The sequence below is a fragment of the Neodiprion pinetum genome, chromosome 2 (assembly GCF_021155775.2).
Source record: "Neodiprion pinetum isolate iyNeoPine1 chromosome 2, iyNeoPine1.2, whole genome shotgun sequence".
NCBI classification, from domain to species: Eukaryota; Metazoa; Arthropoda; class Insecta; order Hymenoptera; family Diprionidae; genus Neodiprion; species Neodiprion pinetum.
Window position 1 is genome coordinate 13177917 of NC_060233.1, and position 26787 is coordinate 13204703.

A 26787-nucleotide genomic window follows, 5' to 3' on the forward strand; every position below is an offset into this window, starting at 1 on the left:
AATAGTACGAAATTGAAAACGTAAACATTGTTCATTATTATCATTATTACTGTATACATGTAAGGAACAAAAAAAAACATTTCCCAACTTCGATATGTACCAAAATTGCTGACGAGTGCGATGTTTTCTCTTTCAATATCAATTTCCAGCTCTTGTGCAATTCGATTACTCGTTATTTTTCCCCCTCTTGGTGACATTAGGTAAAGAAATATTATTCATGTGTACAACTCGATAAGGGCGAAGTTAGTAACGTTAATGTGACGATTCATGTTCAGGAAAAATCATTACCTCACACCATTAAGAATGTATGAGATTTGTTAAACTACGATGAACAAAATATACTCTTATTTTGGCAAGCCGACTCCTTGAAAGTCATTCTAAAATTGCGCAATATGGATTTTTTCCCCTAATATTTCGTTACGTTAACGTTGCTAACTTCAGTCTCATACAACTCGATGGTTAAAAAGCATTGAAGCGATGTTTTTCTTGACGAGCAAGTGACGTTTCGGATTTGAAAGTCAGTTCTATTGATCTCACAGATCAAGAATAGTGAAAATCACTTTCAAGTGCATCTAGTGACATAAACTACGTTTCACACACGCTACATCAGCGGTATGCTATCAACTCGTCGAGCGCCACGGTATTTAAACTGCGTAACCTGGAATTCTGACGGGATTGAAATCAGTAACGTTATCGTAACGAAACTATTTTCTCAATTTTACAATGATTTTGATGGAACTAAGATTTCGTAATATGAGTGTATTTCATCTTATTACGGTTTACTGAATTTCAGGCAATTCCAATATCGCGAAATAACAGTTTTTCCTCAGCGTGAATCGTTACGATAACGTTACTAACTTCAATACGATGAATTCTGCGTGTGCCACTGCGCCAACTAGCCAGCTTTGCAGGCACGCGGATAACATCGAGACTATCCACGAGTCGGTGATCCGAAAATTAGATTTTAATCGTAAGACTTGGCGAAAAGTAAGCCGAAAGAATATAGAACTTTGTAGGTCAGTTTGAAGAACATAGGACAAGGAAAATTAGTAATGTTGAAAATCGGTCGTCGGCTCGTTGATTAAGATCGCTCGAGTCGCATAAGGACGTAAGTTTTCTGATGTTCCGAAAGCGTCACACGAAGTACGTTCCTGTTTGATCATTAGTGACGAATAAGTTGCAAAATACAGTTTGACGGACGGAATTATTTGCATACATAACTACCTGTATCGGATTATTTTGTGGCTTTAATGAATTCCTAAATCCGGAGAGTCTAACCTCTCTATCATCAAACAGTCGATTTCGACCTTGGATATCCTTTCGATAAAATCGGTAACGATTTCTCCCAAAATTCTGAATCATAAAAAGTTTTCGAATATTATACCGTATCTCTTTAAACATCATCAGTCAGTTTAGCGGTATGTTTGTTTTGCAATCCAGGACATTAAAAAATAATTCTCCGATGAGACAGAGTGGTGAGAATTCGAATTTGGATTAGGCTGAAGTTTGTAACGTTAATGTAGCGCTGCATCTTTGGAAAAATTCGTTGTTTTCCAACTTTAGGATTACTCGAAATTTAGTAAACAGTTAATACAGTATCAGCAAACTCAGATTTCATAAACTCAACTTCTTCAGGTGTTCTAAATGTGCAAAATAGTAATTTTTGTGACAACATTTCGATACATTAACGTTACTAACTTCAGCCTCGTCAATTTAACCATTTTTCCCCTATTATCAGGCTTGCGGTCTGGTGTGAAATTTATTATACACAAGGGAAAGAAAACTCACTGAAACCTTGATACACTGAGGTATGAATTTTTTTTTTCTGTCGTGATCGATTTCGCGACCGAGTTACCTGGTAGAACGCTGCGCAGATCGTGCGTGTAACCAGCTGTGCGGTGAGCATGAAGGACGAGGTTTAGGCTGGTTTAGGTTAGGTTGCGATATGTTAGGTTAGGTTAGGTTAGGTTAAGTTAGGTAAGGTTAGGTGAGGCCAACGTCGCGTTTAGGGGTCGCGGGGTCAGAATGTGTGCATATCGAAGTGCCAAGGGAGGGAGAAACTGACAAGCGATACTTACCTCGTTGAAGGCCATCTTCTTGGCTACGCTACCGGATTCCCGATTCCTCCCGGCGCCCCCTCGACCCCTGTCTTCCGGAGCCCAGCGCCTGTTGTATCCGGGACGTGGTCAAATCCAGCAGCTGATGTCGCTTGATTACGGACGGAAATCGGGCATCTGAAGTAGCAGCAACCGCCTGATCGACGACTCGGCCGCACCACCAGCGATATGCTTTTACGACCTTGTCCGGCACACATACGTCTCCCAGCAAAAGCGCGGTTATCGTCCCGAAACGACGGACGCTATTTCACGTTATTAACATTCTGACCAATCGTCAAATCGGGCGGCACCAAATACTCGATCAAAACTAGACAACATTCCTCAGGTGGGACGGACCAGCCTCAGCTGGTGTAATACCGACGAAGGAAATAAAGAAACAGAAACAGAAAGAGGTAGAAAAACAAAAAAAAAAAGAAAAGAAAAGAAAACAACACCGACAACAAATGCCTCCTCACTAACTGCCCATCACTCACACGTCGTCACCGTTTTACTTTTACCAATTTAGTCGGCGCACTATTATTAAAGATCACCTCTAATCACTGCTCCTTCAGACCCGTCCTTATCGCCACTTTTTTTTTCTTCATATATTCATATCCGCAGCAGCAGCAGATATCCGCAAACAGAGGAGCGCCATCTCGGTTTCTCGGTGTCACGAAACGAGCTGCGCGCGTCGTCGTCACAGCTGCTTTTCTCATTTCTTGCCTGCGGCAGCCATTTTCTACCGCAACTTATCAACGTTCCCATCGCGGCGTCGGCGGCGGTAGCTTACAGTCAACAGAACCCACACCGAGGATAAAACCGTGTAAACAACTCGCAACGTTCGCAACTACGCAGAGTGTTCGTCTAGCGCTGTAGTCGGTTCCCTGCGGACTTTTCTCACTCTTTTACGCCCGATTATATCCCTTCCGCATGAATCAATGAGTGATAGTTATTAATGTTTTCGAAATTTCCTTCCTCAAAATTAATTTTGTTCTTTTCCCTGAATAACAACGACGGAGGGCAATGTTGGCTATGAAATTTTCACCGGTCAATCCCATTGCACGCCCAGTAGAGCGAGTCCCTGACGAAGAAAATCCTAAAAATTTTGTCATAATTTACAACATTAGTAAGAAAAATTCTGCATCATTTTTGGAAGTGTTTGAACGTTGAGTCTGAATTATTCTGATAATATTTAAAAGATTTCCAGGGTAGTTGTGGAAAGAACTTGTATTATGTTTTGGAACTTCGTTCGATCATGGTACCCCAGTCGATTTCGACGTTGTCGTATATATCTTCAAATGTCAAAGTCCACGTATCTCAGAGGCGAAAAAGGACTTGAGAAAATGAGAACCCCAGTCTATACGCAATTATAAACAAAAACACTCAATACATTTTCTTTTAACGCATAAATAAAGAATTAGAATGAATTATACGAATTTGCTATTGTGATTTCGTAGAATCCATGCCATTTCTTTATTTCTGCGTCTAAAGAAAATGTATAGGAGTGTTTTTGTTCAGAATTTCATAAAGAATGGGACTGATTAGTCCTTTTTTGCGTTCGATATACGTGGATTTCGATATTTGAAGATATGTACAACGTCAAAATTGACTAGGGCATCCCCGTAAGATAGTATGTATAATAGATTTATGAATTTGTGGGGAATACTCGTATTCTTCCATTACACACTAAATGTTTTCAATTTGGCTCCGCCAATATGGCTGCTTCCCCCTCCATTATGCCTTCACAGCGCTTCATATTCCGTCCAGTGATGGCGCTGAAGAGCCGCGAGAAGGAACTGTTGGAGCTTTGAGCAACTTTGAACTTTAAGCCAGTATACACGAAGCTAGTGTAGCAAAGTCAAGCATGCGACGTGCGACGTTCCGAGTTTACCGCGTGTCTTCATTTCGCTTAATGTGAGTTATAAGTGCGGGAATATTGTGCGCATTGTGACAGGTGTTTTTTAGCAAGGGATATTCAACAGTGAAGACGACAACAGCGTCGCTCACGATATAGTAATCGAACATTGAGTGAACCTGTGAAACATGGGGAGATCAAGATCGCGAAGCAAATCCCCCAGCAGTAGGAGACGGCACAAAAGTAAACATTCGCGTAAGCGTTCGAAGTCTCGTGAGAAGCACAGTTCGAGCAGCAAGTACGCCGAAAAGCCAAAAGAACGGAGCTCCAAGTCCAGGTATACCTGCAAACACGCCTGACTTTATCGAAGGACATTTCGTGCATTCCGTATTATGCACGTCTCTGATAATCGCCATTTTGTCATTCCCTTTCGTATCACTGGCGCATTAATGGGCGGTCGATTTATGCACTTTGCTCAAGGCCTGAGTTTGGCCCGAAACACAAAACATTAGAGAAGAAATGAGAGAATTTAAGAAACTATTACGCCTCTCCTCTTGGTCAATCGTTTATCAACAATTTCACGCAACTATACGACAATTAATCAAGGTTCTTACAAACTTGTCAAGATTGCAATCATCTTGAAATATTACCACCTTGGTCGAAAAGTATTCCTAATAATATTCTCAAAGATTCTAAAGATTCTGGAAAATCTGGAAAATGTCATAACTATCTCTGATTATCATCGTTCTATTCTGATTACTCTCATATAATTTGATACATTTTTAGAGGCATTGTTAAAACTTTTAGCTATTCAAACATGTGTTTGATAAAAATTTCAGTAAACTATAGTAACAATCTTCATTATGCAAAAATTATTCCAAACAAATCTTTTGAGTATTTCTATTGTCTATCAGTGTCGGCACTGTACTATCGAAAAATTGTTGCAAGAACTTTCAATAAATTCCACACAAAATTTTCCCATAATTGCTATAACCGTATTGTGCTAAATACTTCAAGTAAAATTTATTATATTAGTGCAAGAATCAGTAGCAATATTTCTGTTATTTTGCTTATATTTCTTTTCGTCTTATTTTTTTGACATTCTTTCAGAAAGAGGTCACATTCTGCCTCAACGAGTAGTGGTTCCGATGTATCGGACGATGTTCACATAGTCAGTCATAAAAAACGTTCCTACAGAGACAGAGATCGCAAAATGGATGAGGTTGAGCGTCTCGCTGAAATGGAAAGACAAAGGTGAGGAATATGGATACTTGATTACTTCCAAATTTGGCATGTTCCCTAACTGTCCGAACATGTGCCTCTGATGTTTCCTTCTTTTCAATATTTCCAATGTCATAAATGCAATTCAAATATGTCTTACATTTCGACTAAAAGATAAGCAATAATTTTATGGTAAACCCTAGCATTGCTGCACTGAAAAAAAGATTCGATCGGTTTAACTGACTACATCAGCTTAGATATTGCATTTTTGGAATAATTTATTCAGTTGACATATCTCCCGACACCAGTATCAGGCTCACAGTGGTTCCCTACTTTTCCATTTTTCTGAGAGGGCTTTTAAACTAAAGGTTTCCCCTGAATATACCCTGAAGCACACAATTTCCCTCCAAAACCACCTATTTTTGGTAGTGTGCCATGATCTTTGAATTTTGCTAGCTGGTTCTATTCAAATATCTAAGTGCACAAATCTCAAACGCAAAAAAATGAAACAGCAACCATATTTTGAATAAAATTACTAATAAAAATATGCTAAAACATTTTGGTTTTATGCAGAAATATAGAAATGGCATGTTTCAATTTAGAATTGCACGTAAAATGTTGCTGTACCAAATGCCTTTTCGCATTCGAGTTCCACGGACTTGGATATTTGAGGGTACCTGAGTCTATATAGAAATCAAGTATAGCATTCCCTTCATTTTTATTTTTTTTGCCCATAATTATGCTGCAATCTTAGAGCCTAATATCTCCACATTTTCACACAAAATCTCCTCCATTTTATCTTAACTTGCCTGGGTTGAGCGCTGTGAAGCCTGCAATGTGCATATCTGGAAATTGATTTTTACCTCAGTCACTGGCTGTTGCATTGACTGCAGCAAAATCTTCCCAGTTATAAAAGAATATTCCTTTTTCATATGTGAATGTCTTTGGTTAAACAGAAAATAATCTTTATACATTATTTAAAACTGGAACAGAGTTTTGTTGTTTTTCAATTGAATGAACGAATGTGATTCAGTGTAAATATTTTCTTTTTGTCATTGTGTGTTTCTCAGGAAAAAGAGAGAATCGGATAAAAAGTTAATGAACAAAATCCTCGTCACGAATGCAGTTGGGTAAGATTATATATCCAAATGTCACTGTGGTGGTGGTTGAGTGGCTCACAAGTTTTATCCCTTTTCTCTCTCTCAAATTTTATTTATTCTGCATGTATTATCATCATATAGAAATTATTATGTCCGAATTTTATTGTAAAATTTCACCTTACACATTGCTATATAGTGGTAGCACTTTCAGTACAGTAATAGACATCAAGTTCAAAAAGACAACTGTCATACATGTACGGAAGAAAAAATATGATTCGTTGCTTAATTGATCTTATTAACGCAAAATTACTTTTTGCCTGCATTGAAAAATTATCATTCATTTATCGTATCCTATATTTCTACTAGGGCTGTGCAATATATTGATTAATCTTTTAATTGAAAAAAAAAAATTGCTTGAAGTCTAGAATTAATTGATTAATTGTGCACACCTAATTTATACTAAGTTTGTAATACAGTGCTCCCCCCCTAAGATTTCAGACTCGGGGCTCTGGTTCCAGGAAAAATATCTTAGAGAGGTATCCCCTCTACTCTTAAAAGGTGGGGTGTATATGTAGACAGCTGACTTATAGTAGCGGCTTACGCGCATGCGCAAGTAAACAACACTGAGTATAGTGGGGAAGCCGAATTGCGGGGAAATGATAGTAAAATGAGGGGAAGTAATATCTTACAGAGGGATATCTTAGGGGGGGAGCACTGTATTATTTTTACAAATAGGAAAAATACGAATTCTGTAAAATTGTAACTATATCTTTCTATACTACAAAGTAAATCGATTCAACAATTATAACTGATTTGACCAATTTCTTTCGCAACAGGTCATTAAAAATAATTGTCCTGAGAAAACGTGATTATTTCTAACTAGCCTCGAAAGCCTGTATGATGAATAGATCTTTGAATGATGTGATTTTGTCGAAAGTTGTAAAGTTTGATATTAAAAATTCGCCATGGTTGTAAACATTTTGGATTTAATGTGGCTGCAAGTTGAACAAACGAGGTTGTGCCTGTCTGCCCATAGGCGGCAGCGAGAAGTTGAGCAAAAAATGGTGGAGGAAGAGGCAGAAAAACGGATTGAAGAACTTGTTCAAAAGCGAGTTGAGGAAGAGCTGGAAAAGCGAAAAGAGGAAATTGAAGCCGAGGTCCAACGACGTGTCGAGGAGGCCAAACGGGCTATGGAGCGCCAAATGATGGAGGAGATGGAGTGGCGCCAAGCCAAACTTAGAGAGGAGGAGAAACGGAGAGAGGTAAGACCAATCCAGAGAAACATCGGCCGATATTAGCCCAAACGCTGTCACTTCTCATCCTTTCTTGTTCATTCATTTGTTTCTCCAATTTTATTCCACGTTCAAATGACTTTGGGTCCATTTGATTTTTGAGCCAACTACATCTTACGAAACTGAATGTTCCTACATAAATGTCGTTTCGAATTTTCATAATTTCCTAGAGTAATGCTTTTCACAATCGTAAATAAACAAAAGTATTTGCTACAAGTTCGGAAGAGAATAAATTTTTTCGACAAATCTCTTACCAAAGTGATCATTGCATCTTACGCACAGTTGATAATCTATCGAGAAAGTGTTGCGAATTTATTCTATTGAGAGCTAGAAAATTGAGTGGATTCCATTGATCGTTCTGGGGTATGTTAGATCAATTACAAGGTTTAGATTGTAACGTCACAGCGTTTGGGCTTGTGAAGCGCCGTGGTTTGGAATCTGGTTTCAATGTACTAGAGAGAAAAACCACGCTGCTTCAACTCTCCAACAACCACCGAGGTAGCGTTGTTAGAGAGGATTTGATTAAATAAATATGTAAAACAGAGTTACATACGTAATATGGCATGTGTCAATCATTTATAAACAGTGTATTCCTACCTGTATCATGTATATATATACATATATTTATATATGAACTACGTGTTATTGTTTCGGGATCCTTGCTGTGTTCGAGGTATGAAAAGTTTTATAAAATCAATGCAGAAATCAATACCAGCGATTTTCATTTCATCTAAAAACAATTGATATGCTTTTATACTTCATCCGATACTTTCATCTTCCATCCTGTATAACTCAATTTTCCCTACATATTCTACAAGTAATAAAACATAAAATGGTTTTACTTTGGTTCTTCTCACTTATCATGACGACTCTATTTTTATTCGTCTTCTCTTTCAGAAACACCTTGTTTCAAAATTTTCGATTGACTTGATATTTCGCATCATTCAAATAATTAGTAATAAAATTGCGAGCAAGTTTCTATTACAAAAAAAAAAAAAAAAAGAAAAAAACCAAAAAAAAAAACAATCCGTACTTTTTAAATGAAGTGTTAACTGCTTGGTTTAGTTCTCGTTGATATTTTGAAATTTTTTCAACTTTGTCAGTTCGGTGAAAGTTAATAAAAATTCTTCATTACCTAATTTATGTCTGTGAGCAGTAAACGTCATTGTTTTCGCCTTTAATAGACTCTAAGGTCTCAGTGACTATGATAATGTTCTTAAAGTTTGTGATTTGTTCTTAAAGAAGTAGACATGCAGACGTTATTCAACGGTTTTAAATAAAATAATCTCTATAAAGCGATATAGGGCAGCAGCCAATAATACAGATTTATTATTAATTTACTATTTTATTTTTCATTTTTATCCTTACGTGTAATTGATACACGTCTGCAGTGTCGAACCATTCGATTCTTTAGATCATCAATTTTAGGTGAAGGTAATTTTTTAAAGGAAAACATGTTATTTGAAATATGAGTAAAATGGCTGATTAAACCATTCGGCGATATTGGAGCTCGCGACAATATTTTAAGGGTGAGTGTGACCAACGGATAGTTACGTAGCTACTTTAGCCAGACCTCGCCTATTGCCCTTTCAACATTTTTCTCTCGTTGGAAACGAAAAATGGTTTCAAGAACCCTTGATAATGGTTATTTGGAGAAAAGAAACCAAGGAGTTTCAGCTCTTTCGAAAAGCATATATTTTTTGTGCTGTTATATTCGGGAAACGGATTGTTAGAACGGTTGGGTTAGGCTCTAAAGGCGGGATTAGAATCCCATAGCAACGTAGCGTGACCTAGCGATAAATAGGTCGCCTTCCTAACTGACTACCAACAGAAGATGCCGGTTTTTTACTCACTGCCCAGTGATTGTTGATGAAGAAGGCATCCCCTACGTGCTGGTGTGAGCTTCACTCAGGTATTATCCAATTTATATATTCATATAATTTATTATATATACCAATATTATTATTAAATTTATCGTTTTTCATTCAACAAACATCTCCTATTTACCTACATCTATACCGTTGTCATCACTGTACAGGAACCACGATACATATACCCTCTCTGATCGTGTATGATGCGCATAAAATAACACCAGATTCTCATTTCACTGATTCTTGTAGGCAGATATACAAACAATCGGTGGTCGCAACTATTAGGCCGAGCGGTCTTCGATACGCAATTAACAATGTTCATTGTCCCATTTCTTCTTCACCAGTCCTAGGTTCCTCCATGATGTGATCGATGCAAGTTGTCTAGCCGCTCGGCCGATTATTTTCATTTTGGAAACTGAGTTACCAACCGAGTTACGTTGCATTTGTATAATTATTATTCTTCAGTTATTTCATTCAATGTATGTATTATTATTATTGTTATTATTCTATGTTCACATAAACAATTCACGATTTGGTGTGTCTTTTGTGCATGATAATAATTGATTTAATTCAGAAAAATAAAGAAAAATGTTCGCTTTTTTTTTTTAATTAATCTGTGATTCGTATTCACTTTAACTTAACTTCATATCACTAATAAATTCTTGATGTCATCTTGATTTGAAAATTGCAAAGAAACATCATCTGCAGCATTAGGAATGAAACAGTTAGCGTCATAAAACCACCGATCCAAACAAAACATGATGAAAAAAAAAAACAAAACCTTGCCAACAAAATTTTCACTTTCCCAATACCATTTTATATCCCCAAAAACGAAGGTTATCAGGGTGTATGTATTTTTTAAGCTATGATTGATGTAGCAGCATTATGATTTGAAAACGTGAACGAGGCAACGAGAGTAAATGAATCTGAGTATTATTTTGTTGTGTAAACGTGCGCACTTGTCGTTGTAGGAGGAAGAACGGAAAAAACGAGAGGAGCTAGAGAGGATCTTGGAGGAGAACAACAAAAAGATCGAGGAGGCCCAGAAGAAGCTGGTAAGCTCAATCATTCTTACTAATTTATCTCGTTGAGATCCAAAGTATGTGAAACGGCTTAAAAAACATGGCATCACACTGACTGATCAGCTGATGGTTTTATCCTCGGTTTTAGCCAAATTATACAAATATGAAGAGATAGAAATCCCCGCTCAAACGGTTATACCTTTGCTATGTTATATTGGGCTGACGAAGAGTGAAATATGCGTTAAAAACACTTTTTTTTTATTAATTAAATACAATGATTACTGTACTAAATTACATTTGTTACCATCGGGTGGCGTCTTGCGAAAGTTTGGATCCCAATAATTTTATGAGGGATACGATGATTAGAACTTCTTTTTCACATTTTGTCTTTTTCTATTAAAATTTATGATGTCTGCATCCAATGTTCTGCGTCAGTATATCGCGCAGTCATTTATGTTGACTTTTAAATTAATTTAATTGTTCACAAAAGGCCGAGGAAAGGCTGGCAATGGTCGAGGAACAACGGCTAATGGAAGAGGAGAGACAAAAAATGCGGAAGGAGCACGAGAAACGTGTGAAAGAAGAGCAGAAGAAGATCCTGGGAAAGAATAACTCGAGGCCAAAGTTATCCTTTTCACTAAAACCAGTTACGTGAGTCTGCGTTTCAAGTGTGTAAGTGTGTGCATATGATATGGTTTCATTGTGTAATTGTGATATACATATATATATATATGTGTGTGTGCGTGGGTATATATATATACACACACATATATATATATATTATATATATACTTGTAATTCCTGTGAGTTAGGTATATTACTTGTCGACGAGTATTGACAGAAACTGTTGATACTATAGGAATATTTCTTTCTTCGGCAAATTCATAATATTCGTGGCTAATATTGCTCTTGAAAACATTAAAAAAATTCGTGATACTTTAATGAATTGATGAAAAAGTGAAAAGTGTTACTTGTTAAAACTTCTACTTTTTATCTATCATCTTATTCTTTGTAACTCTTATAAAAATCATCAACTATACGGTTTTCAAGTCTATAGAAAAATTTCGAATGCACACAATAATTACTCTGGTATCAATTATGCCGTACACATCGAATTCTAATAATTTTATCTGCTAAATAACCCGGAAGCCTGTCGATTGCACAATAGCAGCAGCTTAAAAAATTCAACTTTTAAGATCTCTGCCGCTAGCACAAAACATGTATTATTCTATATAGAACCGGAATATTCCTGAATTTACAAGGTGTAAAAACTTACACTTGGTCATCCAATGCAAGATAGTCGATGTCGTGAGAAAACTCTGATCATAGGATCAGCTTCTGAAATTGGATCAACATATTTCATTAATTTTTTTTTTTTTTTTTTTTAAACTCATTTTTTTACTCGGAGAAAAATTTGATTCCAATTGAAGTGAAACGACAAATATTCAAAACATAAACTATGTGACGTCTAAGAAGAATATAATATAAAGAAATAACAGTGAATTTGAAGTTATATATAATGATTATCACAAAAAAAAAAATTGTGAATACACATTAGCAAACGAACAACAAATCAATAAAAATATAATAATGAACTGAACGAGTTGTCGATTTAAGTATACCTAAGTATGCAGATTTAACCGTGTTAGTGAGATTCTGAATCGTCAAGGTGAAATGGAAGATTGATTTACATTGAATGAATGTCTAATTGTTGAAAATATTAATAGGTCAGAATTTTTTACTGGTACGCATGAAATTGCTGCATACCCGTATAAGCAAGATGTAAAATATGGGTACCCAAGTAATTAATTGATTTGGACAGTTTAATATTGTCAAAGCAAATTAATTACATTTCTTTACATGTAAGGTGTAATCCGTACTTCATTATTATGTTACTTGTACAATAAATATAAATTTTTATTAATGTACCATGATATTAAAATTCATTTATGTCCAAGAGAAGAGACGGCCATTGGATAAATAACGGTTTTGGCATTTGGGTAGGTATAGAATTTATATTAAAGACTATTTTTTGTATAGTTTTCCATTGGGGATAAAAATGATCTACAAATGAATCAATTTATTCATACATACAGGTGACTAATCGCACACATCAGATAATAAACTAAATTAAGTTATACCGTAATATTGTACACACATATATATATATATATATGAAAATTTATGATACAGATATTCCGAAATTATTTATTATTGTCATCAGTCCTAAGAATATTAAAATGACGTAGAATTTCACTGTATCAGTTTCAAGGTTATTTGTAAGACAACAAGATCCTGGCCGGACTCTTTCGATGACTCGTATAACTCATACTCGTAACAATAATTATATATACACGTATGAAATATTATAATTTTTAGTTATGATTATTATAAAATTACGATTTGTTACTTTATACATACATATTTATTATTAGGAATAGAAACAGATTTCGGCACGATTTTATGTTTTTGCAAAAAAACATTTCTTATACGCTTGATCATCAAATGCGATCACAGGCAAAAAAATTCAGCGAGTACACAGAAGCTATGCAATTAGTTAAAAATGTGGCATTAACGTACTGTGAAATTCTGTCGTATGATTTATAATGGAAATTGTTAAAATTTATCTACTTATATACCATATCATTGTCGAACTCTTCCCAATGCTACGAGTTCATGATGTACGTTATCCAGTCGACAGTTTTTGCAACACGGTGGTAAATTCCGGGTTGGCCAGGCTGGGCGCAAGAATATCCAGCTGAAACTATACCGATCAGGTACCACCTTCCGGTCTTCTCCAGCATCAGCGGGCCTCCGCTGTCACCCTGTTAATTCAAAAGCATGAATTTCACCACTGCTTTCAGATCTGTATCATGTGTCAAGAATCTGAACTCCCGGTTTTTACCTGGCAAGAATCTTTCCCACCGCTGCTATAACCGGCACACATCATTTCATCATAAATTACAACGTTTATGCCGTTCGAACGATGCCATCGCTCGCACACTCTGTTATCAATCACAGGCACATCGACTGCTTGCAATGTTTTTGGGCGTAATCTAGAACCTAATTTGAAAAATTTTTATCTGGTTAAATGGGGATTGATTGTAATTTCATGTGTATAAACCAATGTCTTTAGTTCGGACAAATTTATGACAAACATTATTAGAACAAAGTTCAGTTCTATTTCTCACAATTTGTATTGTAAGAATGCGTAGTCATATTAAAAGTAAATACCAAATCATAAATACCAGCTTGAAGTGCGCCCCAGCCGGCGGCCCAGCCGTATTGTCCCAGGAAGTCTTCGTTCTTGTCGGGCAAACAGATCGGTGCGATATGTGGCATGTAATGAACCGGCCTGTCCAGCCGGAGTACAGCCACGTCGAACCTGCAGTGTACGAATTCAGGTTATCCTTAACTACTCGATTTCCTTTTCTATTCATCACTCCTGATTTACTTAACAAATAATTAGGACTCTTAAATTCAGAAGACGCCATTATGGTGAAAAAAATTTTCACATTTCTCACCAATCATTTTTTTTTTTTTTTGTTATTTCTGTTCTGAGAAAATTTTAGCATATCTATAATTTCTGGAAAATTTGGAATTATCTTGATGATATCTGAGAGATTTAAAAAATATTTTATTGAGTTTCTGGGAGAAAGTTGTATATTCTTTCGGACCTTCACTTTCTACTGAAAATTTGAAAAGCTCCGAGTTTTCAGCTCTATCATTGCTTCGTATGAATTCAATTTGGATGTAAAAGCAACTCACAATCAGATTATATCCAAAAAGTTCTGTAGAGATCGCGTGTCATTTCACGAATAAATCGTGTCAATTACAGGAAATCTATAACACTTTTATATCGCCTTGCATTTCTATTATTCGTCTCACCTGTCCGCCTGTGGTGTAAATTTGAAGTAGGGATGAACGCGGATGTCTCTCACGCCAAAGGTGTACGCCGGAAGCGGTTCAGCCGCTGAATTCACAACGTAATCTCCAAGGGTGACTTGAACTTGTCGGGCAGACGCTCTAGAGTACGAATAATGAGAAAATTTGGTTAGTAATAGATAATAGAAATTCTCAGAGAGTAGCTTACATCACTTGGCAATCAAGTAAATAATTGAATGTTATATGCATTGTTCACCGGAATTAAATTTTTATCGATAATTTAGTTCATTTTCACTACAATATTACTCGGGATTAGAGTTCTAAACTCTAAAACTCTCACCTCTTTTTAAATATTTGCAATCGATTCCACGAAGTGTGTTCAAATTGAGAGTGCAGTGGTTAATTACCGTTGCAGTTTATTAGTAGAGAGTTGAATCGTTATGGTCTCTTAATAATAAATTATAAAACGAGGTATAACCATGTATACAATCCAACTTGAATGTTTTTTACAATGCAAATTACATTTTTCAACAACGTATCATTTTATACTTTCTACCATGACTGTTGTTCCCAGCATACATTTCTTTTGAACGCGATCATGAAAAATGTTGTTTTTTTTTATTTATTTCGTTTTTCTTTATGTCACGGTGAAAGTATAATAAAGTATTTGTTAATTGAATATCCTTACTTGGCGACACAGTGACCGGCCGTCACGACATGAAATCGGTTAACCAGCGTACCGCCGCATCTGCTGGAACCGATACGAATGTAGGCCTGAAACAAAAACGGTCTGAATATTAAAAATCATGCCTTGGTATTCGATCGTGGCAATATTGTTTTTGCGATTTGTTCATTTTCACGTGTAACCGATCGCCTGTTTCAACCGTGACCTAGATGAGCCAGACTTTCAGCCTTCGAGCCGGACCTTGTTATGCCGAAATTCTCCAATGTGACGGTTTCTTTCGAGTATAGGTACAACATGCTGGACCAACGGATATTATCTAAAGAATTCCGGAACCGACATAAGGCTGCAGCTTGTAAGAAAGAAACTGGCCGGCAGCGGCGATAAATGGTATGGGTAGGCACTTTCACAATTCTGACTCAGGCGAGAAGAGCTGCTAATGTACAGAGTCGAGTGAAAGTAAAATCGATAAAGGATTCAACTCACTGATATACTATAATAATATTTCTTTGACGAACATATACCGTGGAATCACAATCACGTAATGGATGTCGTAATTTTACTCTTACGTATTGATGGTAAAACACGTCGGCAAGATCCGTTTGGTTTTTATAATTATTATTTTTTTTCTCATGCGTTGGAGACGCAGCTCATTTGTTTATATTTCCTCCCCTTTTTTCTGTTACATAACGAGAACTAAGCTTGGATTGTGAAAGTTTATACACAAATGATTTAATCTGTGATTCATTTAATGCATATGATGTGAGGCTGATTAATTTATTAAATGCCCTCTCGCGCCCATGAATTTCATATATATCGATGTTTACCAATCGCTTACCTGCCATGGGAAGCTACCGAAACCAGCTTCGTCTCCACCCACAATTCTTCGCTGCGCCGTTTGCTTCGAAACGGATATTCCGCATTCTGTTGATCAGAAACACATTTAACAGAAACGTGCAATTTTGTTTTTCGCTACACATTTGCCAATACCGGCAACAATCCCGTTAATGGCATCTTACAGTTCTACCCTTACTAGCCGAGGCAATTTTGTATTCTTTCTGGGATTCTAGAAGTAATTTAGGACGAGTAATTTTAAACAATATTTACCCCAGAAATCGTAACTATACATGATTCGATCAGTAAGGGGATAAGGGTAGTCAAATTCCCTGATGCTAATAGTGCGTCGGTATTTGACCGACTGAAATTACCCGCATTAGAATTATTCGAACAACTCGTGAACACATACGTGCAAAATCAACTTATTTGCCTTTTTCTTTAATCTGGAGAATGAGTCTACGCAAAATCTCGTATGGTGTGAAAAAAGAACAAAGACTTTGCAGTAACAAGTAATACAAATCGTAATGCCACCGCACCGGCGCCAAGTGTTTACTTGCATTCTCACCTCTGGTATGTGTGTATACTAATTATCATCTGAAGTAACTTTACGCAAGAGAAGGTGTTAGGATTTCGACAAATTTTCAATGTAACGTAATCGATCAAAGAAATAGATCGAAACAAATGAAGACAGAACTTGTTAGACGTGACGGCTGCAGTGATCTTCAATAATTTCTTACGCCTCGCCGTGCACCGATAGAATTGAGGCTAAGGCTGTAGCTCTGGGTTCGTAAATTGTGCATCCGTTTAGTATTTAGACTGAGATAAAATGCGAGAAATTTTTAGTCTCGGTGTGAGTTTCACGAGGACGATGTACGAAATGAGAGCGTGCATCATGAATTTTAAGCGTAAATCCAGTCAAACTTAAATTCTCCTGAATATAATTGTTTTCATTTCACGCCACCGCAATTCACGTGATCAATTATTTTTCCAAGAGAAATGTTAGAAAAAATACGTGCTTAGACCAAAATCTAGAACGACTGCGTACGCAGTATGAGACGATCAAGAGAGCGTAAAAATGTAAATGAGCATTTAAGCCTCAACATGAAAATTATACTTCAAATCTTGACTTTTTTCTGTTTTCGGAATAACAGATGATTTTCACACGTTTAAAATGTTTTGTTCATTTGATAGAAGTATCAGATTAGAAATGCGCAATCTGGTGGCAATGATCATACTGCACCAACTGTCGTGATTATCGTATTTAATTTTTAAACCGATATCTTGACATATATTTTATTTTAGGTCGACTTGATGGCACAAAAAATAGATCCAAGTTTACACAATGTTTTATGTGCCCTGATAATTGTTAAATTCACTCGAAAACGATCGTCTGATTACCTGGTATGCGGCAATATTGTTCCAACTACCGCCACATAAAGAATCTAAATATTTGGTTACTCGAATAACATTCAGGAGGGAACTCTAAATTATGTATTTTCTGTATAATTTGATTGCAATTTTTATATATGTATAGAACGCTTTACCGACAAGTGAAAGTGTAGAAAGAAAGAGAAAGTATAGAAACTAATCATGACATTAATTGCGCATCGCTATAACCAAAATTCAATCCAAACAAAGCTTCATGTGAGAAACAGTGCAGTTCAAACAATCGTTGCTTGTTGTTGGAAAGTTTTCAACGTCGATGTCGCGCATGTTCCCAAATTGCTATAACACGGTGAATAAAAGATGGAAATACAATACCGATAAAATATTACAGTGACCATTTCTTATTTCTACTACGTAGGGGAGAGGCAGGAAAAATGGGCTCCCTGTACAATCGAATGGGATTTCAAAAAATGTCGGAAACGCCTGAAATATATTTTTAGGCCAAGTACAAAAAAAATTGTCTTGTTGAAATCTGTCCAATCCTGTTATTCCTCCCTCAAGGGGCGCATTTTGCTCGCTTCTCCCTTAAATTTTGACCTCATTCCATATTTTGTGCGTATAAATTTGTGTCCACATTGTCCATGACCGGTTCTAATCCAAGATTATTTTAACCTGTAATGATCACTTTCAAGAACGCCTAATGACTTTTAAGAACACCTCAGTCTGAGAACCGAATAAATATACATCGAATTGTATAATATCAAGGTCACGACCATGACAATAAACCATGAGCCGTCGGTGCGCGGGAGAGAAAGTGAGAGGCTTCCGAACGACTCTCACAAAAATTGCAACTACCATCACCGCCGAAGTTGTTGTGAGATTGAATCTTGGAGGATTAATTCTCTCCACGTCTTTTATAATTTCAAATTGCTCTCACAGCGTGACGATTCGGTAGAGTATGAAGAATCATAGACGATGATAATTGTGATGATAAAGTGCATGTACGTTTACTTCCTCCCCGTTTCTAATAATAATTCACTTTTCAGTAAGGATTTCACAGTTAATAGATATACCGCAACAAAAATCATACAACCCAAGTCCAGGTAAAAAAGAAAGTCGGAACTTATTTGAATTATGTATATGTCTATAGGTAGTCCCAATATTTTATGAAAGTGTGAAATGGTCACACGAAGAGAAATAAATGATGATGCAGTAAGTGTAATAGCGGTAATAATAGTAACCCTAAATCATGAGAATAACATTATGCCCACACAACTTTGATTATTATTTTTTTTAAAAACGAAGCAACTGCATATTCGCATTAATTAATTACGAACTTAATGCTGGCGCCTTGACACCCACACAATAAAAGATTATTCACAGCCTAGATAAAATGTCGTTGAAGAAATTAATCGACGTATCAGAGAAATAATATGCTATCTCAAATTGCGTCGGAAGAAAATGCCATCTCAAGTATAAAATAGATTTATTTTCTTCGAAAATAGGTTGGCCATACTACGGCATACTAGATGTTAATTCAAAAACTTGCATAATATCCAGTTTAATCTTTGAAAATGCGAATCAACGATAATTATAATTCTTTGGAGTAACGACATAATACAGATGATTTTTTATCCAATTTAAAACCGCAGTTATATTTTTTGCGATTCTCAGTGTTCCTTGCAATTTGAGCCATATGCATTTGTTTGATAGTATTATGTATAATTTAATATACGGCATAAATTGCAGGAAGCACTCTGATGCATGAGAAATTCCCTTTCAAAGTTACTACAAGAAATTCAAATCGTCGTAAGTTCGCAATATCAGAATTTGACTGAGATACTGTGCCAGTTTTTGAATTAACATCTAGCGAGCTGTAGTGTTGCTAACCTATTTCCGAAGAAAATAAATCTATACTTGAAAAAGCGTATTATCCCGCCGCATTTTGAGAGGTAGCATGATAATCCTCTGACACGTCAATGTTAGCCCTTTACACTTTCAAAAATATGTGCAAAATATAGCGAAAAGTTCGGTCAAAAGATTTTTTTTCGAGCTCTATGCAAATATTTTCTCAACGATCTTATACGAAATCTGATATCAAACAATAGGAACTTTTTTCACGAAACGTCGTCGGCTTGTGTCGCACATGCTCTCGAAACATTAAACTTCATGGATGTAATGTGTATATGTGTAATGTATATTTTACGCTTTCTTTTCTTGGCAAATTTTCACCTGTTGCTTAAATCTCGATTGAATTATTAAGAAATTTGTCCCATTCTCTCATTTTTTCTCATTCTTTCGTTTGTGATATATTTATCTAATATTAAATTAAAGTAAATTTTTGTAAAATCGATTGCAAAAAAATAAAACGACCGACGTCACGACGTACCTATATCTAGTCTTGGGTATTCGTTGAAAGATATCTGCTTCCTTTGATCTGAAACTGAAGGGACTGATATTAGTTTTCTTTCTTCGTAACTTGAATTAGTCTATAATGTGAGGCACCTTTTTTTATTCCACTATACTTATCGAAAGAATCATGCGTAATTAAGTATTCTTAAGTTTTTATATGAATCTTTTTCATGAGTTATCAATTTTCAAAAAAAAATTTCATTCCACATCAATATAAATCGAAAACGACATGAGATATCGAAAAAAGACGAGGTTTTTTTTTTTTTTTTACTCAGCTTGAGTCATAGATTCATAAAAAAACTAATATGTTATTTTAAATAAATTCTTAAATGCTGTTTCGAACAGACAGAATGAAATTTAGAAAATTAATGTGTACCACATAGTCTCGATCTTGAAAGCTCATCGATTTAAAGAATAATGCCCCATATAAGCTCAAAATAATAAGTGTTTTGTGATGGCTACAGTAAAAAGAATAATAATTATTAATAAACGGACTGGTTGTATTCACCTCTGAAAGTGTCATCCGAATCTTGTAGCTGATTGGAGGAAAAAAGAGAACTGGTTAGGCCACCAGGAGTGCCTCTGGAGTAATCGTCACGGAAAATTAGTCTGGGTGTCCGATGCCCCATGACGGGATTTCGCCATACAGATTTGAAGTCGGGCCAAACTGGGTACGGCAATTGACGTCCGAGGTACGATTTGACGAAGGGGCCGTTTGCCGCTCCGGGAATTTCGAACTTGTATGGATTGTTCGACGGAAAGCGAACGTATCGCCTCTTCCTCACCGTCGACGACACGTCAGTCTCGTTTGTTTTCCCACTCACCGCGTATTCGCCGTCGTATCTTCGGCCCTCCGTCACTTCCATGTTTTCGGAAAACGATAACGCAGTGCTTGAATGTGTGCTGACTGCTTCTACTGGGCTGTTCGTTGCCGGGCCAGGCGATGAGGTTACGCAAGCGACAAATATTATCTGGATCCAACATGTTGTCGTCCCACGCATTGCACCACTGAAATGCGAAATTTTAATCTCGTTTTTTGCAATTTTTTTCGATTACGAGACCGAAATATACGAGGTTTAAATTTCCAAAGTTAGCGTATAAAGATGAGGTTTTGGGAAAAATTGTTATTTCGCAACATCGCTACTGTCGAAAATCCAGTAAACTGTACTTGAGCAAAGAATACTCGGATTTGCCAAACTCAGCTACTTCAAAATGATTCTAAATTTCCCACAAGAATGAAAACGATTTTTCATCGATGTTCGCCATGTTAACATTACGAAACTCAGCCACATGAGAAAAAAGATCCAATCGAAGCTTTAGAAACTTTCACGACAATCAGTCAAGTCGGATACAAACAAAAACAATGCCTTCTTAATACGGAAAAAATCGATACCATGACCTTGAACTACATTTTGTATTGATTTCGGTAAATTTTTTTATTCCTAACCAGACTGCAAAATGTAAAATCGAACCTTCAAGACTTGCGATCAAAATCGAATGCAACTAAAACCTCCATATAGGACAGAAAATATTTTCAATCTCACGAGTTTGAATTGAAAATGCCGAATTAGAGATATAAGATTTGTCTGTAATTTTTCTTTCATACCGTTCATCAAATTTTGACGACTCATAGATTAAATTTACTGGCAGGTCTTCAGCTCGTTACAAAATCTTATTTATTAAATCTTCCTAAGTTATGATTACCAGACTTATACTTTTTTAGGAACATATTGACATTATTTTGGATTCATTATAGGCAATCGACAGAGTATCCATTCACTATCGAAATGAGGCCTGATTTTTTAAAATTGGTTAATGAGTAAGAAGTTGTAACCATTTTGAAGGTGCTAGGATTGAATGTTCTTCGTTTGAAATTCCGGGTTTCAATTGCTTTTTTCATGTTAAGAGAATGTTGTAGACCGTCTTTACCCCCTGGGTAGAATGTCATTTTTATTTTTTATCATCCGACCTTAGGCATCATTGACCCGAAATCGTCGCATTGAGTGCAATTATGCATGCAATGGTAAATGCAAATATAAATAAAAAATTGTCTTACGCAATAATAATACGAGACAATATGTTTCTTTAACTGAATTGCCATTCCGTATGAAAATAAATTTTCTGGCGTTATTCTCGCATCAAATGAAAAAGTTTTCGGATATTCTAATCTATGATTGTATGTAAAATTGCGTTATCTGAGCTATTTTCATGCGAATGATGCGTTAGCCTGATAATATCCAAATGAAGTGACATTTCACTCGGTCGGACTGACTATAGCATCCTCTTAAGGAAATCAGAATTGTAGAATTGAACTCAGTGAACTTGAGTTTCGCTGCTGAACCCTGATTTTATTATATTTTTTGCTCGATGTATCGAGCGTATATACGAAAGGTATGAGGTTGTGTTGATAATCAAATCGTGGTTAATTCATGAAATGCAACTATTGCAGAACCAATTACATGTGTGTTATAGCGAAACAAGGCTGACGAAGAGACAGTCTGCAATGCAATTCTGTAAGCCGGAAGACATGAGCGCACGTAGTATAGGTATACCGACCCATCTGAGGCAACTCTCACTTTCTAAAACAAATCAAATATGTCTATGGTGTTGTTAAAACGTGCACTTCCTATTAATCAACTTCAACGATACCGCCATACCGCTTCGATCCTGCTTTTTTTATAAATCTGTATACAAAGTGAGCGAAGATTAATTACGGAATATTCAAGTGATGCGTAATATGTAAATATGTCGTAACGAGGTCATTGTTCTTTGCTTATCGTGTAGCTTGCGATCACAATCGTCATTTTCTCGCCGCTCTTAACCCTGAACTTCAATATATTAGATTGAAAATGTTGTGGCAGTTATTACACTTTTGAATTTACAACTTGAACAAATAAAAAGAATTTTTTTTCTTTTCCTTCTGTTAAACAGTCTTGAAGTTGATCGGATTAACCGTAGAACACATTGTTACATCGTTTGCGTGTCACATGTTCGATTTCTTAAGTTTCTACAAATTTTGCATAACATATTATTATCAATCTATATGCTGTTAAAATGTGAAGTTACGAAACTGAGAAATTTCCTTCAACAATGTGGGGACAACTCTGACATTTGATGTTGTGTAACATGAATTTCGAGTCAGAGATTTTGGGGTCAACCAAAAGCGATTTTACCTCTTCGACTCAACGTGGCGTCGATTGTACTGCTAATTGCATTTACTAAGAAATTTATTACAGCGATGACAATTACCTCGTGGTTCGCCATTCAATGTTACCCATCTCTGTGCGTCGGCACAGATCATCGATCCATGTAGATCACTTAGCAAAGTCATTCCACGTCATATAAAAAGATTTCTTGCTTGACTTGCTTCTCGCAAATAACATAAACCTCAAAGCACAAGTAACGCCGATTTTTGAACTTGAAAATCGGAATTTGCTGTTCGTCGGAATAGTTTTCTTAGAAATTTGGGTTGTTACTACAAAAGGATAAGAAAATATTTTGTCGACTGTTGAACATGTTTTTCCGACTTCAGTATGAAACTTTGCGAAAGAAAAATGGATGAAATTCCGTGATACCGATTACTGGTTGGTAATGAATATTGGCCTTGAAACTACAAGCCTAATCTCGTCAGTCAACGTGGTACGCACTACGTGTTCTTAGCCTGTTATGCTTGTCTGTTTTTTTCTTTTCGAGACAACCAGCCGTGAAAGTGAATGTAGCAGCTGTCAATGGTTGCTGAGAGTTACTTCGTTAAAAACCAAGGTGAAACTTAAATAGAAAAACGCTTTCTAGTGACCTCATGAAATACCTTTTCAATATAGTATAACTTTTGTTCAATGAAAAACGACATTTTAGCAATGGGGCCAGGTTTAAATAAGTACTTTTTTTTCCGCAAACGCTAAAATCTCAAATTTAGCTCAGTGCGCGAATTAGTATGTTACCTAAGAGTTGAGATCCTTGTGAGACTAACTAGTCAACTCAGCATTACTTTGTTTTTTTCTACAAATCCATATTTAACCGAGTAGCATTGAGGATCAGAGACAAAGTTTCGGTTGGTTTTGGTTCACACATTTTGATCGCAATTTGCACTATTGCAAACATCACACTGACCATGGTCAACGCAGATCTTGGCACTAGTGTGTATAATGCGAAATTCGAAAGTGATACAGTGCCACCTCGTTATATCGCAGTTGGTAAATTTCTCCTCGATGCGCATCCCTCCACCAGCCGCCCGTGCGCATTAAGCTATCTCACTCACTTGACTACTGTCCGGCCTACGGCGGCAGCGCAGCGCGAAGTGGGGGAACTATTCGTATCACGGTTCTCCTCTTTCACAGCCCCGAAGACCGCGCTATAACGAGGTGGCCCTATATCGAGGCGCAGATTATGCGAGCGACTTGGTGGAAAACGCTGGTTTCCGTTATTATGAGAGGTCGAGGCTCTCGATTGAAATCAACGCGGAAAAAAGGTATCACGCGGATGTGTGTAACATATCTTTAAGTCAACTTCACATTCGAATTTCAATTTTGTACACCTTTATTTGAAAAAAAAATCGATCATAAATTGTTTTGACAATCAGTGGTTGCGAAAAAAATTACACGCACTGAATATCTTCGTAATTTATGCACCTCAGCTGTTTTTCTCGATCCGACTTGCCCTTCGACTTCAACATCTTGGATTCTTTCGAAGAGGAACTTGCGGATGTATTGTTGTGATACATTAGAAGGCTTTTTGTCATTTTTTCAGATTTTCATAAGTTGAACATTTTCTAAAGAAATCCAGTCAAAAATTTTTGTCATTTTTTGCTGTAATTGTTATATCTCAGAAACTACTCGTCGTACAGTGAAAAACTACGTGTACAAACTTTGAAAAATTCAAGTAACCTTGTCGTAGAAAATGTTTTACAATTTGGACATTTCTATAAAGTTTTTTAAATTTCATTTTAACGGATTGCCGATAAAATTAAATTATTAGGCAAAGTTGAATGATTTTTGTTTTAATTTTATTCTTCAAGACAAGAGTATATAAGAAATAAAAATTATTAATAATCATTTATAAGTAATAACTGTATTTACTTGATTTCGGAGGCGCAGGGGGGGGGGGGGGGATTAGCGGATAAAAGTAACTGAGAAATTAACGACGGAATAAATTGTCAATCATTTTTATCTTACGGAAAACATACGGCATAACTGAACCAAACCCCCAACAATTGAGGAAGTTAAGTTTGATTACTTTGTGAAATTAACCAAGAATATACACTAATTTTCAGAAGCAGTACCAAAAAGCCTGAAAATTAAAGTACTCAGAAAACTGAAAACTATTTTTCAAAATGCTGTTTCGCTGAATGTTTGGCACTGCGTGTATAATATCTTTATCGTATAATATATAGGAATGAGGTCGACAGATTTTTGCTTTATGATAGTACACATATGAAAATCTCGAAAAAGAAATGTTTATGCTGCAATGATTTGACTGTGTTTGGATATTTGAAGGTTTTTCAGGTTATTAACGTCGAACTTGGAATTAGATTTTTTAAGTTTAGCGATAACGATATTGATCTATGTAATTATGATAGCAATCGTTGTCCTGTAAATTATACGATAAACTGGGAACTCTCACAAAAATCGAAATATAACCGATACTGTCAGAGAAACGAAAGATTAATTCTGAGTATGTACGTATAAATAAAATGCTAAAGAAGTGAAAGTGAACACAGATATACAAGTAAAAGCTCTCGGCGGGTATTCAACGCCGCTGGACCCAAGTTGGAGGAAATTGACCGGTTCAAACGACCCCAGTAATCTAGGATAATTTGCCTTTATCAACAGGAGGAGAAACTATCAGGAATCATTGTGAAATGAATTGATGAAATGTCTTCATCCATGGATGTTTTGGTGAGAAAATGGACTATCGAGTTCAAAATTTAACATATTCTATTCTGGCCTTTGAATTTTCTTACGGATAACAAGGGGATAAAAAATACTTTCCCTGCATTCAGTTTAGATAAGTTTTTGTGCGGGCAAATTGATATGCAAAAGGTGAAAAAAATGTTCTTCGTCAACTTACCAGTTGTAATAATTGAGGCTAATCCACCGGGTTAACTTCACACAGGTTTCTCTCAAGGAACTTTCTTTCACTTATAAACAGCTGAAGAGACAGCAGGGTAAGTATATCTCGTATAAGAAATTCGTTCGTCCGTTCTGCGGTGAAAGCGAAGTATTTTATTTATTAAGTTATCAAAGACACCAACATCGATGATATTACGATTACAACGGTCAATTAGTCACCTTCACGATTGTCTTGACGACTATTTTTTCTTTACTGATAATTGTCATGTTATATTATCGTTTTCCGGTCAAGTTTACTGCGCGGCTTGTTTTTTGTCATATTTTGTCTCTCCCATCGAGCTTAATTTTGACTTTGGATCACATAGCTGTTACGGTTCTGTGTTCAAAAACTGTTCTCCACACTTCGTACAGCTAAACTGCAATAGTCCCGGCTTATTAGTTATCCTCGGGCAACCAGGTGAACCCGAGTATGCGCTCCGTGTCCACGACTATCTGTCTATTCGAAGAAGACTCGTTCGAGACCCACTCCTCCTTAAGCCTGCACCTCGCACCGTGCCGGCTCTCACTTTCTCCGGAGTTTGTAATATAACCGCAGATGTCAGAACACGAAACTCTTCCAAGTCCGCCCCACTCGTGTCTCGGCTTTTTAGCGTAACACTCACAAGTCGTCGAAAATTCTTCTTAAGCTCTACTTTTACCTCTAATCTCGGGATTAAGGGAATAGCTATAGCAATAGAAACAAATTCTCTGAAATATCTCAAATATAAAATTTTTTTAAACTGTTCTGAGGAAATGTTTTTTACTTCTGGATAAGTTTGAATTATTTCGAAAACTCTTAAGGAATTTCATGAAATTCTAGAGTTCTTGGAAGATACTCAAATTCGATACATTTGGTACTGAAAATATGAAAACTTCAAGGTTTCTTATTTCTACCTGCTTCTGATTAATTTCTAGAGATCTAAATCTATAAATATATAAATAAATCTTGCGAAATTAATTTTCTGCTAAATTTGCAAGAGATTTTTTTTCTGAGCTGAGAAATTCGCAGAAATTTTTGAAT

General features: G+C 36.3%; 3 protein-coding genes across 7 annotated transcripts in view; 1 reads left to right on the forward strand and 2 right to left on the reverse strand.

Annotated features, from left to right (window-relative positions):
• GckIII (Germinal centre kinase III) overlaps positions 1-2791 on the reverse strand; it is a 42736-nt gene extending 39945 nt beyond the window's left edge. The window contains exon 1 of the mRNA XM_046614303.2: positions 2079-2791. Within this exon, the coding sequence (XP_046470259.1) occupies positions 2079-2093 (15 nt within the window). The 5' untranslated portion in view covers positions 2094-2791. The remainder of the gene's footprint in view (positions 1-2078) is intronic.
• A 1082-nt stretch (positions 2792-3873) lies between these two features.
• Arglu1 (Arginine and glutamate rich 1) lies at positions 3874-12385 on the forward strand. 3 transcript variants are annotated; one of them, XM_046614318.2, is made up of 7 exons: positions 3876-4288; positions 5062-5205; positions 6243-6302; positions 7309-7534; positions 10407-10490; positions 10948-11129; positions 11694-12385. In XM_046614318.2, the coding sequence occupies exons 1-6, from the start codon at positions 4140-4142 to the stop codon at positions 11110-11112; spliced, it is 828 nt and encodes a 275-aa protein (XP_046470274.1). In that variant the 5' UTR covers positions 3876-4139; the 3' UTR covers positions 11113-11129; positions 11694-12385. The 3 variants fall into 3 exon arrangements, with proteins under 3 accessions (XP_046470273.1, XP_046470274.1, XP_046470275.1); XM_046614317.2 differs by having other exon boundaries at positions 3874-4288; positions 10948-12385; XM_046614319.2 differs by lacking the exon at positions 6243-6302 and having other exon boundaries at positions 3883-4288; positions 10948-12385.
• On the reverse strand, positions 11781-26279 carry LOC124213231 (venom protease). 3 transcript variants are annotated; one of them, XM_046614312.2, is made up of 10 exons: positions 25947-26279; positions 25726-25859; positions 20168-20667; positions 19637-19690; positions 15863-15948; positions 15031-15116; positions 14346-14483; positions 13706-13842; positions 13363-13520; positions 11781-13282 (listed from the first exon to the last, which is right to left on the reverse strand). In XM_046614312.2, the coding sequence occupies exons 3-10, from the start codon at positions 20658-20660 to the stop codon at positions 13124-13126; spliced, it is 1311 nt and encodes a 436-aa protein (XP_046470268.1). In that variant the 5' UTR covers positions 20661-20667; positions 25726-25859; positions 25947-26279; the 3' UTR covers positions 11781-13123. The 3 variants fall into 3 exon arrangements, 2 of the variants coding, with proteins under 2 accessions (XP_046470268.1, XP_046470267.1); XM_046614311.2 differs by having other exon boundaries at positions 25726-26279; XR_006881845.2 differs by having other exon boundaries at positions 13145-13282; positions 13692-13842; positions 25726-26279.
• Positions 26280-26787: the final 508 nt, after the last annotated feature.

What these genes read in the sequence shown, in the direction of transcription:
- Arglu1 (XM_046614317.2), top strand. Translation starts at nt 4,140, where the DNA reads ATGGGGAGATCAAGATCGCGAAGCAAATCCCCCAGCAGTAGGAGACGG. An exon ending in CTCGTCACGAATGCAGTTGG is followed by an intron (nt 6,303 to 7,308) that starts GTAAGATTATAT and finishes GTCTGCCCATAG; the next exon opens with GCGGCAGCGAGAAGTTGAGC. An exon ending in AGGAGGAGAAACGGAGAGAG is followed by an intron (nt 7,535 to 10,406) that starts GTAAGACCAATC and finishes TTGTCGTTGTAG; the next exon opens with GAGGAAGAACGGAAAAAACG.
- LOC124213231 (XM_046614312.2), bottom strand. Translation starts at nt 20,660, where the DNA reads ATGCGTGGGACGACAACATGTTGGATCCAGATAATATTTGTCGCTTGC. An exon ending in GCCGGTCACTGTGTCGCCAA is followed by an intron (nt 14,484 to 15,030) that starts GTAAGGATATTC and finishes TTCGTACTCTAG; the next exon opens with AGCGTCTGCCCGACAAGTTC. An exon ending in GTGGGAAAGATTCTTGCCAG is followed by an intron (nt 13,283 to 13,362) that starts GTAAAAACCGGG and finishes TTGAATTAACAG; the next exon opens with GGTGACAGCGGAGGCCCGCT.